The sequence below is a fragment of the Heloderma suspectum genome, chromosome 2 (genome assembly GCF_057233095.1).
Source record: "Heloderma suspectum isolate Gila_16-S chromosome 2, 16-S_ref, whole genome shotgun sequence".
In the NCBI taxonomy this organism is placed as follows: domain Eukaryota; kingdom Metazoa; phylum Chordata; class Lepidosauria; order Squamata; family Helodermatidae; genus Heloderma; species Heloderma suspectum.
In genome coordinates, this window is record NC_139459.1 from 393226046 (window position 1) to 393239129 (window position 13084).

Below are 13084 nucleotides of genomic sequence, written 5' to 3' on the forward strand. Positions count from 1 at the left end.
GGCAGCAGTGATAGGCTACCTAAGTATTTACGTAGCCTATCACGGCTGGGCAAAAAAAAAAAAAAAAGCATACGCAAATGGCAGCGTCTATGGCGGCCGCCTTTTGTGTTCCCTATTTTTCGCCATTTTAGTCTACGTAAATATTTACGTAGGCTATTTAGGGTTGTCAGAGAATTCTGCCACGGATCTCAGGGAGGCCGAATGAAAGCGCATGTATGGGACTTACCGGGATGGGACTTACCTTGGGCGGATCTTCCTGGTGGTGGCAGCTCTGGCAGCGGTTCGGCGGCGGTGGCGGTGGCCGGTCTTCCAACCGGCTGCCGCCTCCACCATTTCCAGTTTAAAAAAAAAGATAAAGTGATAGGCTACGTAAAGATTTACGTAGCCTATCACGGCTATATTTTAAAAAAACACCGTGATACGCTACGTAAATGTTTACGTAGCCTATCACAGCTGATTTAAAAGAAAAAAAAAACACGCGTACAAAAATGGCGGCGCCCATGGGCACTGTCATTTGCGTACGCGCATTTTTTTTCTTTTAAATCAGCTGTGATAGGCTACGTAAACATTTACGTAGCCTATCACGGCTGACTGCAGGGACGCAAACGGCAGTGGCTATGGCCGCCGCCATTTGCGTCCCTGCTAGCCAGTGGCCGGATGTCCGGCCACTGGCGGAGCAGGCCGGCGGCTCCAAAGAATCCCTGCAGAGCAGAGCAGGCCAGCCAGGATTCGGGGGGGAGGGACGGAGCGCTTCCCCCACGGCCAGAATTTCAGGGGGAGGGACGGAGCGCCTTCCCCCACCATGAATGTCACCCTTCGAAAAGGTAAGTGACTTTCGTACATCCCTAAGGCTATTACGGTGAAAAGAAAGGGGAACGCAAATAGTGTAGTGGGCACTATTTGCATTCCTTTTTTTCACCGTAATAGCTTACATAAATATTTACATAGACTAAAATGGTGAAAAATAGGAAATGAAAATGGCAGCCACCATAGCCGCCGCCATTTGCGTACGCCGTTTTTTGTTTTTGTTTTGCTTGGCTTGGCTTGCAGTGAAAGGCTACATAAATACTTACGTAGCCTAACATGGCAAAGACCCGGATGCAAATGGCGGCCACGGCAGCCGGTCGAAAGACCAGCTGCCGCCGCCGGAACGACTGCCGTCCGGAACATCCGCCCCACGTAAGCCTCGTCCCATGGGGAATCTGTGGGGGGGGAGGGGGCAGGCTGTTCCACCATGGATTTTTGGGGGAAATGCCAGAATGCACTGGCATTCGGCCTCACTGAAATCGATGGTGAAATTCTCCACCATCCCTATTCACAGAGCATATCTCCCTCCACTGATTGAAGTAAAAAAAATATGCATCTGCCTACAATACTGCATTTAAAATGCATTTTTCTGCTTCCATTTTAAATGCAGGATCACACCTGACTGCCTTGACATAACCTCCTTTACCAACTGCCCTTCCCTCCCTTCTCTCTGTAGCTTAATTTTTGTTGTAGCACTTTTCTCATGCCCCCAGTCCTGGACACTTACTTAGTGGGAGTAAGCCACATTGAATTCAATGGGACTTACTTCTGATTAGACACACGATCACCGTACAAGTCTGCAACCCTGGGGAAAGCCCCTTGAACTTGAAAGGGTGCACTTAAACAACAGAGGATGTTGCTTCTGAGGTGGGGTGAGTGATCAGATGTGTCTCCATTCACTTCAGGAAGGCATTTGACCCTCTTCTCCCTCCAATTGAGAAATGCAGAGGGAGGAGATTTAATCGGCAGGCATTTGTCTGTATTTGTCCCAGCAATAGGCTAATGGCACCTGCCATTAGCGTATCACCTTCCAGAGAGCTGCTCCTAGGGATGTACGAAAGTCACTTACCATTTTGAAGAGTGACTTTCGTGGTGGGGGGAGGCGCTCCATCCCTTCCCCCATAATTCTATCCGGCTGGCTCTGGTCCGTGGAGATTCCATGGAGACGCCGGCCGGGGCCACCCGCAGCCAGACATCCGGCCGCTGGGCAGCCTACAGGGATGCAGATGGCGGCGGCATTTGAGCCATGATAGGCTACATAAATATTTACGTAGCCTATCACAGCAAGCCAAAAAAAACCATAGCGGACGCAAATGGTGGCAGCTACGGCGGCCGCAATTTGCGTTCCCTTTTTTTCGCCATTTTATCTACATAAATATTTATGTAGGCTAAAACGGCGGGGGGGAAAGGAACGCAAATAGTGCCCACTACGCTATTAGCGTTCCCCTTCTTTTTCGCCATAATAGCTTACATAAATATTTATGTAAAAAAACGGCAAAAGGCATCACGTTAACCGTGATAGGCTACGTAATTATTTACGTAGCCTATCACGGCTATGATAAGGAAATGGCACCAACCATTTGCAAGTCAGCGAGGATGGCAGCAGGTAAGTGCTCCATTTCGCATGCCTTTCATGGGGGGGGGGAAGGGGCATTCGGCCTCACCAAGTTCCGTGGTGGAATTCTCTGACATCCCTAGCTGCTCCGCACGAAACCGTCCAGAACTGGAGGTAAGTGATGTCATTCCACTGCAGAATCCGGAGGTCAGATTCTCTGGAATCCAGGCTCATTTGAGTCCACAGCAGAATTCTCTGACAATCCTAAAATTAACCAGCCCTGCATCCATTCAAGAATAGTTTCCTGCCACCATAGGAACTATGGTTTAGAACAAGATTCTGGCAGGAGAAGAATCTTTCCGAATTCTTAGCACTCAGGGTCATCTTTTGTTTTGATCATGAGATGCTCTTTTGTGTTCAGATCAGGCCTCCACAAAATAATGTGGCTTTTGGGAAGAAAGATGCAGCCCAGCAAGCCAGCACTGGAGGCCAAGATGGAGAAGACCTGCACAGCCACCATGTATTTCCCCTTGGTGCTCAGGTAGGAGGGCACAAAGGACACCCAAACACTGCAAAAGACCAGCATGCTGAAGGTGATCAGTTTGGCTTCATTGAAAGCCCCAGGCAGCTTCCTGGCTAGGAAAGCCACTGTGAAGCAGATGGCAGCCAGGAAGCCCATGTAGCCAAGGGCAGTGTAAAACATGGTGACGGATCCTTCGTTGCATTGCAGGATGATCTGCCCAGGCTGGGAGTGCATGTCCGAGTCAGGGAAAGGTGGAGAAATCCCCAGCCAGATAATGCAGATGACAACTTGGACACCAGAACAAGAAAGGATAATGACATTGGCCAAAATCTTTCCCAGCCATCTTCTCACCCCATTCCCTGGCTTAGTGGCCAGGAAGGCCAGCACCACAGTGATTGTTTTGGCCAAAACAGAAGAGACAGCAACTGAGAAGATGATGCTGAAGGTCGTTTGTCGGAGGAGGCACGTCACTTTCCGTGGCTGGCCAATGAATAGGAAGGAGGATGAAAAGGAAATCAGAAGGGAGACAAGGAGAAGGTAGGAGAGGTCCCGGTTGTTGGCTTTCACTAGCGGAGTTTCAAAGTATTTAATGAAGATTCCCAGAATGAATCCCGTGGTTAAGCACAAGAATATAGCAAAGGAAGCCAGGGTGATCCCCAAAGGTTCTTCATAGGACAGGAAGGTTATAATCTTGGGCACACATTGATCTCTGTCCTGGCTAGACTGCTGATGTGCTGGGCACTTGTTGCAATGGTCTGCATCTGAGAAGAAGAGTGACTTTGTTTTCACTAACATCAATATGCATCCACAACAGTCTCTTTTCTATTTTATTACGTGGATGAAAGATGGCAAGATGGGAGACAGAATGTTGAGTAGTGATGAAGAGAGGCAAAAGCTCAGTGGAAGAGGACATCCCTTCTGGATGCTCTTTGGTAAGATGATGGGCTTTGCACGTGCAAATGTGCGCATTCCAACGTGATGTCACCAGTGAGTTCAGTGCAAACACAGCTTAGCGTAAGATGGGAATGATAGAAAAAGTATTCATGTATTACATTTAAATCGTTAAATGTTGAAGTGCTAATTGATGGTTGTGTTGACCTTGAAAGACTGAGCTCCCTCACCTTACCCTCCCCACCACTCCCCTTCCCTTCCTTGTCTTCAAAATTTAGTGTGCAAGCCTGGTGACAGGACCTCTTTCTCCCCCGACCTCTTTTTATTGACCTGAGCCTGTGTGGGAGAGAGTAATTTTGGGGAAGGTAGGATAAAAATGTAGTAAATAAATAACCTTACAAAAATATAAATAAATTGTACACTATTCCACTGTGTGTAAATAAAATAATATGAAATAAATAACCTATGTTATGCTCATAATAACCATGTGAGGTAGGTTGGGCTGTGTGGCAGTGAGTGGCCCAAGGCAGGAAGCCCCCGCTCTGAGGAAGGATTTGAACTCAGGCCTCACCATTTCAAATCTGACACTTGTCATCAGCCTGAGAGACCTCATAGGTGAGGCAGTTCCATGCCAGAAATAGCCATTTTCATAAAACCTTACCTTACCCTCTGATGAACCCTATATTTTGATGTACCAGCTTGAGTGTCTGCAATGGGGCAGGTCCTGAATAGACACAGACCTTGGGGTTTATTTCCAAATTCACATTCCCATGTCAATATGTCCCACTTTTTTAATTTACAATAACCCAACTAGTTGGACCTGGCTAGTTCTTTTGAAATTCAGTTTCAGAATCATTAAGGTGGTGGAAGCATCCTCGAAATATCTTTCTGGTTGCCTCCCTAACATCATCGATGGTGAGTCTATTTCCAGTGGCCCCCCAAAAAATCTGTCTTGGTGAAGAGGTTGGCTTGTAGTATTCTCACACCCCATTAAGGAGGTGAAGCTTTACCCTTAGTCTCTGTCCCCTTGGAACCATGTGATTCAGGAGTCCAGAAATGTTCTGCAAGGATTTAGAGCTTTTCTGCATGAGAACTGTTTTTATGACACTCCAATCCCTTCTCATGGTGATGACTCACTAACATAATCCAAGGTCTACAGTAATATGCTTGCGGTTCATCATAATTAGTTGAAAGACTAAATAAAAATAATCATATATACAAGGCATTTAGCAGGATGGGTCAAACCATCATGAAAACCAGACTCATTTTACAGGGTGGAATGGCTGAGCAAATGAGAATGCTTTAGCAAGCCTCCTTGAGGAGGCCATTTCAAGGACAGGGTGCCATGATCAAAAAGCCCCCCTCTCTGAGGGGGAAACATACCTAATTTCAGATGGTAGGGAGAAATAGAAGAGAGCCTCCCTTTATGAACATAATGTTTGGCAAGCTCCAAGATTGTCCCCATTTCCCAAGGGAACACCCTTTCCTCCGAGGTCACCCACCTTCCTGTGTGGAGATTGACCCTTCCGCACATGGTGCACAGGCGTAGCAGCAAGGCGGCTCTCCTTCCTGGACCTCCTTGGCATGCCCAGGGCGACAGCTCTCGACGCACCTGGAACGAGGCACCGTCTAGCAACAAAGACAAGGAGCATCAAGGAATAATTGTTAGGTGCAGTTGTCTCTGTGGAAAGGAATCGTGGTTCTGAAAAGGATACAAACCCAGGAGGAACCCTGGTCCCAGAGACTCCAGGCTCTTATTCTGTGGGAAGCACGTTTGGTTCAACTGCTCACTTCTGTTGCCTTTCCCCCTTACTTTCATCTGCCTAACCTCAGTGGTTGCCTCAGTGAGAGCAGGGCCTGCTCAGATATTGTAAGAGTGCACTTGGGGGAGGAGGCCTGGGAAGGAATTGTTCTGTCTGGTACCTCCTGCCTATTCTGGGTAGGGGTTGAAATGTACCAGCACCTTGATTTGCACCCTGGAGGTCACTGGGAACCAATGAAACTCTCTCTCTCTCTCTCTCTCTCTCTCTCTCTCTCTCTCTCTCTCTTATCACCCTGTTTTACAGGATCTTAGTGTAATTTCTTAAAAACTCTCTTGTCAGTGAAGTCCATCAGCTGTTGTGGGTCTTTAGTTGAGTAAAGGAAACTGGTGTAGAATAAAGGTGGAAGCTGGGGTAGGGGAAGAGAATTACAATGGGCCCAGGATGTGTCCCTTCCTGTGGATAGCAGAACTGCATCCTGTGCTGGTCCTGGGCTTGAGAGCAGTGAATCAGTTTGTCTCTGGAGGGATTGAAATGTCTCTCTCTCTCCGCAAAGTAGGGTGTTTGTGGGTGTGTGTGGGGGGGCTTCATTACAGACAGCCATTTACATGGGGAGTCGCCATCTTCTTCTTTTTCCTCTCCTGGCCTAGTCCAGGCTTGCACTGAGCTTCTCCTAAGCCAGCAAAGAAAAGTCTCCTCCCAGCCCAGGTCAACAGGTAGACATGCTAGAGGAGGGGAAGAGGGGGAGCAATTTACTCTGAGCTGGCTATATTTGGAGGTTTTTAGGGATAATTGAAGTCGTGGCCATCCAGCAGTCAGCCCTGACTTTATCACCCCAAAAAACTGGATTTCTTGAGACTGCTTATAGTCCAATTTCTTTGAAGACATAGGAGGAAACCTCCCAGGTATTGTATTGCAGGAGAAATGGGAAGGAGAGCCTGGGGGTGGGTCTATTATTATTGAACAGCCCCTGCTGGTCAGATGACATTCACTCCAACCTCCACACCCCACCTGGAAGTATGTTCTCTGAAGTGGCCATGGGAATCTCTCTCCAACCCTTGCTCCTATGGGAAGATTTCGGGTTGTCCATGGAACAACCTGGACAAGGAGCTCAGGACCAGAATGCTTGAATACCATCATGCCATTGCTCTATGGAACAGATGCAGAAGACCTCCTCACAAAGCCTCCCCTTGACTCTGCACTAGAATCAGAAAACAGGCAGATGGGGAGAGATGAAGTCTGACCAGCTCACAGTGCTATGAGAAAGCTCCGTTTTACAGGGCAATTCTGCACCAGTTTGCTTAACGGTCAGTCCCATTAAGCTCAATGGGATTTACTGCTACGTCGGTGTCCTAAGAGTACAGCCATTATTCAGTGAATTATTCATGCTTAATTGATGTCACAGGCAATCAAACAAAACCAGTCCTTCCCCTTACCTTCGAAAGCCGAGAGGGCCACACAATTGTGTTGGGGTTAATGGTGAGCTTCATGTCAGGGGGCGCCTGTCCCTCTAGACTCCCCACTGTAACCCTTGCATGAGTCTGATTGGGAAACTGGACCCAGTTCACGAGGTCAAAGTCAGCTGCCAGCTCTGCATTCTCTTCCAAAGACAGTCGGTCCATGGAAGCATTGTAAAACTTTTCCAGGAAAATGTGAAGCTAGAATGTCAGAGAAAACACCCAGAAACGAAGCAAAACCTAGGAAGGCTTGTTTATTGAAAGCTATCCATGACCAGAACATCTAGCCCAGGGCCCAATTTACATGGAAACTGAATGAAAGGCACTTTCTGGTCATATCCTGATTTTTGTCCCTCAGCGGCACATAAAGAAAGTGGAATGGACACTACCTAGAAATCCGCTTTCCCGGGTCATGCTCCCCTGCTCAGGGAAGTTTAATGGGAGCACTGAATTGAGCACCTGTAGTTGCCCCCACACCCCTCTCCTTTCCTCCAGTATTGGGGTATGGCAGATGCTTGAAGCAGCGCTATTGTGCCATTCTGAAGGGGACAGACAGGCTACAAACTGGGAATGGAGAAAAGAGGGGAGGGGGGAGGGGTGGCCCCACTCCTTGGCCAGATCCCTGCCAGGTCACATCCAGGGCACAGAAGCAGGCCTGCCCGGGATGTAAGGGGGAGGGGATGGGGCACTCTGCAGCATGATCGCATGAGCGATGCGTTTAAGGAAGAAAGAGTCACTGAAAGGACTGTCCCAAAATTAGGGATGTACGAAAGTCACTTATCTTTTCGAAGGGTGACATTCACGGTGTCGGAGAGACGCTCTGTCCCTCCTGCCGAAATTCTCCCCAGCCAGCTCCGCTCTGCGGAGAGTCTACATAGACGCCAGCCGGGACCACCCACAGCCGGACATCCGGCTGCTGGGCAGCCTGCAGGGACACAAATGGCGGCTGCCGTAGCTGCCACCATTTGTGTCCCTGTATTTTGCAGTGATAGACTATGTAAATATTCACGTAGCCTATCACGGCAAATAAAACAAACAAACAGCGAACGCAAATGGCAGCGGCTACGGCGGCTGCCATGTGCGTTCCCTTTTTTTTTTTGCTGTGATAGGTTACGTAAATATTGACATAGCCTATTAAAGCAAAAAAAAAAAAAAGGAACGCAAATGGCGGCTGCCGTAGCCGCCGCCATTTGCGTTCCGTAGTTTTACTGTGATAGGCTACATAAATACTTAAGTAGCCTATCACGGCTTCTGCTTGGACACAAATGGTGTCCCTGTGTTAGCCGTGATAGGCTACTTAAGTATTTACCTAGCCTATCACGGCTATATGGAAGAAGTGAATGGCAGCCGCGGACGCGGCCACCATTCGGAAGTCAGCGCGGACGGCAGCAGGTAGGTGGTCCATTCTGGGCCCATTTCACGGGGTGTGGGGGCTTTGTTCCACCACGGATTTCAGGGGGCTGAATGTACTGGCATTCGGCCTCACCAAGATCCATGGCGGAATTCTCCGACACCCCTACCTAAAATGCGCCTTTTCCACAGGGAGGTAGCAGGGTTGTTGCAGATTGGCAACAGTGTCATCTGTCATGAGTGACCCGGATGTGCTGTTGCTCCAAATTGAATCCGCTAAATGTTGCAACAACCTGTTTTGATCGGGGGGAATAAACTCTCCCAAAGAAGTAGCAAGCACTGATCCGAACTACACAAGGAGGCTGTGTAAGGCTCAGCACAGGAAGAATAAAGGGATGGTAAAATCATTGCAATCCAAAATAAATAAATCCAAACACAAAGACATGTAACAGAACAGTTCTGTTCTCTTGGTGTTCTAGAGAGGAGAGATAGGATTAGCCGAAATATGTTGCTTCATCATAACAGGCATGTGTATTAAGGGCGGGCAGTTGTGCAGCAACCCAGACATCCAGACTGGGGCCCCAGTTTTTTTTTGGCAGAGACTTGAGCAGAACTCAACAACAGAGCAATAATGTAACACAGTTCTGGCTTCTGTCCCAAGGGTTACCTGAGCCAGCAGATAGAACAGGACAGGCAGAGACTGAGAACTCCGCTGTCTGAGAGGACTCCTGGGAAGACGGGCCCTCGCTCAAGTGGTGGCCGGTCGATCCTGTGGAATGGGACTCAGCAGAAACAGATTTGGTAATGAGGGAAGTCCAACTACAACTAAGAAGGATGGATCTCCCTCAGGGCACCAAGGATCAACCACTGGATGGGGGATTGTTCTGATGTCACCGTCGTGTGCAAAATTCTAGACCTCCACCAGGAGCCCACAAACAAGATTTCCCTCAAAATTGGGCAAAATTTGACCTCACTACTATATTTGAGTCTGGATCCAGGATAATGATTTCAGAGTTCAACCATGGGCTGCTATATGCTGTGGATGTGCAGTGAAAATAAAGAAGAATACCTGCCATGGCTGTAGGGTTCCACGTTCCAGCCTGTCTCCTCCACCCACCCTCAAAATCTGCTTCGATCTCGAGGAATCTGCAGCATCTAAGGCATGGGCCACAGCTTGCACACTGTTGTATGTACTGTAGCCATCTTGAGACAGGGCTCTCTCAGTTTCCTCCTGGGGCAGCATCTCCAGTTTCTCTCTCTCTATGCATTTTGTCCAGGCTTTTACGGACAAGGCATGCTTGGAATAGAAACAATGAAATGCTTTCCCCCAAAACTCTCCAAGAGAAGAGGAAAATGGTTGATGGTAGTCATATTTTAATCTTGTTTTGGTCTTTATTGCAAAGGACAAAGAGCCGTGGAAGTTCTTGAACAAATGAGAGTCAAAAGTAAGGTGCATGTTAATGTCCTGAGAAGCTGTTGTGATCCAGACCTTTGTCCCTATTTTATGTGGTACAATCACTGGAACAGGTGTGTTGAATGAGTCAGTATAGTAAAGAAATACAGTGACTTGTTTACTCCAGACAGAGGATACTTCCTGATGGAACGTTTCCGGTGGGGGCCTTGGTGGTACTCTTCTTGAGAAGGCAATGCAAATCCCACCGCTGAGCAACAGGGGTGTCAAAGCACTGATGAACCTCTCTCCATTGTCACTGTCTGGAGCAAAGAGACCGATCCAGGTCCATCCAAAATACAGGAGCAGTTGGACAACCCCCGGGTACTGGGCTTCTTCCTTTGGGGCCATCCGGTAGATAAAAGGGAACTGAGTTTTGGCATTCAGAGAATGAGCAGCAAAGCCATAGCTGATCTAGTGAGGAAAGGAGGAGACTGGTGCTTTGTTTTGTTTTCAGTGTAAAGACCAGATACTTATTAGCCTGAAATTGTGATTATCCAACCAAGGGCTGGTCATTGCGATGGGTCTGTGATGCATGCCGTGGGCAGGAGAGGTAACAAAACATCTCAAGGGCCATTTGCAGTGGCAAATCAACCTTTGGCTGATTTGCCAGAGTTTTAAATGGGTGTGCCTCCCAGAGATCTTCAGCTATAGGGAGGTATGGAAATGAAATAAATAAAATAAGGACGTTGCAACCCCTGTGGGATCATTGCAACGCCAAGGATCTGACTTGGTCCTGACCTTTTTGAAGACCCATGCTTTGGTAAAGGGCAGGTTCAGGTCGCTTTGTTATTTATTTATTTATTTATTTATTTATTTATTTATTTATCTACCTACCTCAAAGTGTCGTTTCCAAAGACTGTTGTGTTTTGCTGTGCATTGTTCCTTTCCCCCTTTCCCTTTGGCAATAAACTATCACCTCTCTCCATAGAATGCATGTGCTTCATTCCAGTTAAGCTTACAGAGCTTTCCTCTCAGTTGTTGCTACAGTTTAAAATTTCAGGTTTGGAGACAGGGTGTGGTGGTTGAAGGATGGGGGCAGCCTCTTTAGCTACACTGGTGTTCAGCATGACAAACCTCTCATCCCTCCCTTCACTGCTGGGTTGTAGAACAACTCCAACCCTCCCTTCCCACTAGTGCTTTAGGGAGGCCCACCCTGTAACCACCAGCAGAGATCAGGATGGTCCCAGCTCTTCTTCCTGGAGGTTGTTGACCTACTTCCTACTGACATACCTGTGGGATCTTGTAGATACCCGACATGGTTGAGATATGGATGGAGGTGTCAGATTCTGCCCCTTCCAGAACGGCCAGCAGGTTATTCTGTCCTCCACAGCCGTAGTTTGGTACGTTGATTGCTCCACCAGCAAGCAGGTCTAGCATGGCATCAGAGGTCATTCTCCCATGGAAATGGGTCTTATAGATGTTGTAGCCCAGGGTGATGTTGGGCAAGAGCCTGGGATTCTGATTGATCTCATAAATGGCAAACAGGAAGGACAGGATGTGCCAGTATCTGACCTTTCCTAGACTGCAGATGATGATGATGTTCAATAAAAATACAGTATCATGTTCTTTGCATTATACATCTAAGAGCCTCAGAAGACTTGATCCCCTGTTTAGCTTAGAAAAGTGCAGGTAAGACATGATAGCGGTGTATAAAATTATACATGGAGAGGAAATGCTAGAACCTGGGGACATCCCATGAAGCGGATTCGTTGGAGACTAGGGTTGGCGGAGAATTTCTCCCCCAAACTTCGGGGGGCCGAGCGCCAACGTGTTCGGCCCCCCGAACAAGTTTCGGGGAGAAATTCTCCGCCCCCCCGCCCCCCGCATCCCCCCCGGGATGGGACTTACCTTTGGCGAATGTCCCTTCCGGCGGCGGGTCCGGCCGGCGGTTCGGTGGGTCTTCGTCCGGGGCGGGAGTGGCAGCCGGTCTTTCGACCAGCTGCCGCCGCCGCCATTCCCATAAAAGAAAAAAAAACGCCCCCGTGATAGGCTACGTGACAATTAACGTAGCCTATGACGGCTAGATTTGCAAAGTCAGCCATGATAGGCTACGTAAATCGTCACGTAGCCTATCACGGGTGACTTAAAAAAAAAAAAAAAAGCGCATACGGATAATGGCGGCCCCCATAGGGAGCCGCCATTCCCGTTCCTTATTTGGTCGCTGTAGTCTACATAAATCTTTACGTAGACTACGGCGAAAATAAGGGCAACGCTATTACTCTCCACCTCTCTCTGGAACTGCGCCTTGAGTTGGATCCTGCCCTTGTTGATCCCACGGAGCCTGCCACCAGCTCTGTATCAATGGCAATATGGCCGGCTGCCACTGCTGTCCCATATCGCTCACTGAGTGAGGGCTGACTCCAGACGCAAATGGCTGCAATTAGCTTAACTGGAGGGATTTACAGCTGCAAATGGAGTAGCGGACACCATTTGCATCCGTAATCAGCCCTCACCCAGCCAGCGATACAGCGTGGCAATGGCAGCCAGCCGTATTGCCAGCGATACGGAGCTGGCAGCTAGCTCCATGGAATCTGCGTGGAGCAGAGCCAGCAGAAGAGGATTCGGATGAGAGGGACAGATCACCGCCCCCCGCCCTGGGCAGATTCCTTGCCAGGACAAAAGGTAGGGAATCCGCCCATCCCTAGCTATGACTCCTTGTGGCTATAAGTTACCTCCATGTCAGAGGCAGGGTGCCTCTAAAAACCAGTTGCTGGGGAACATGAGTGGGAGGGTGCTGGGCACTCAGGCCATTCGTCTCTCAGAAGAGCTGATCCCCATTCATGAATGCTGGGGACTTACTACAAAGGTTGTTGCTGGGTGGTGGCAGCATGGTGTTAAAGGAGAGAGCTGTGAGCCAGGTGGCCCAGCTTTCGCTCCCTAAGCTAGCCTTTTGCTTTCAGTTGTGGTGGAGGATGCTCTCTCCCATTGCCAATGTAAAAGGAAAATTCAACTTCCGTTCCAGTTGGCTTTGGTGCGTAGCAGTCTCTTCCACAGAAGTGCTGTGGATGAAAACACTGGCCTCCAAAATTAATTTAGTAAGAGGAACATGGTATCTTCCCCTATCCAGAATACTCAGGGTGATCATGAAATGGAAAATGAAATCCAAGAGTGAAATCAAACAAGTGTTGTAATTATGGGTGACTGCAATTAACACACATGTTGACTGGACACATTGAGGTCATGAACCCACTGACCTCACTGAAGGTTTTCAAGCAGGTGGTAAGGATGCTGTTATTACTGCAGGCCTTCCCTTTTTAGGACTCTGGTTCCTTTAGCTGACTTTTCTAT

The 13084-nt window shown here is 48.4% G+C and overlaps 1 protein-coding gene across 1 annotated transcript; it reads right to left on the minus strand.

Moving 5' to 3' along the window:
- Positions 1–2729: 2729 nt before the first annotated feature.
- Positions 2730–11188, minus strand: LOC146356457 (vomeronasal type-2 receptor 26-like). Its single transcript, XM_084830125.1, has 7 exons — positions 11027–11188; positions 9974–10207; positions 6973–7194; positions 6145–6261; positions 5389–5405; positions 5160–5299; positions 2730–3646 (listed from the first exon to the last, which is right to left on the minus strand). Exons 1-7 carry the CDS (start codon positions 11186–11188, stop codon positions 2730–2732), a joined length of 1809 nt encoding a protein of 602 aa, XP_084686251.1.
- Between the last annotated feature and the right edge of the window lie 1896 nt (positions 11189–13084).

Excerpts from the sequence above, each read along its gene's own strand:
- LOC146356457 (XM_084830125.1), bottom strand. The coding sequence starts at position 11,188 with ATGACCTCTGATGCCATGCTAGACCTGCTTGCTGGTGGAGCAATCAAC. Across the intron at positions 10,208-11,026 it reads GTATCTACAAGATCCCACAG|ATCAGCTATGGCTTTGCTGC; the intron begins GTATGTCAGTAG and ends TTTCCTCACTAG. Across the intron at positions 7,195-9,973 it reads GCATTGCCTTCTCAAGAAGA|CTTCACATTTTCCTGGAAAA; the intron begins GTACCACCAAGG and ends CTGACATTCTAG.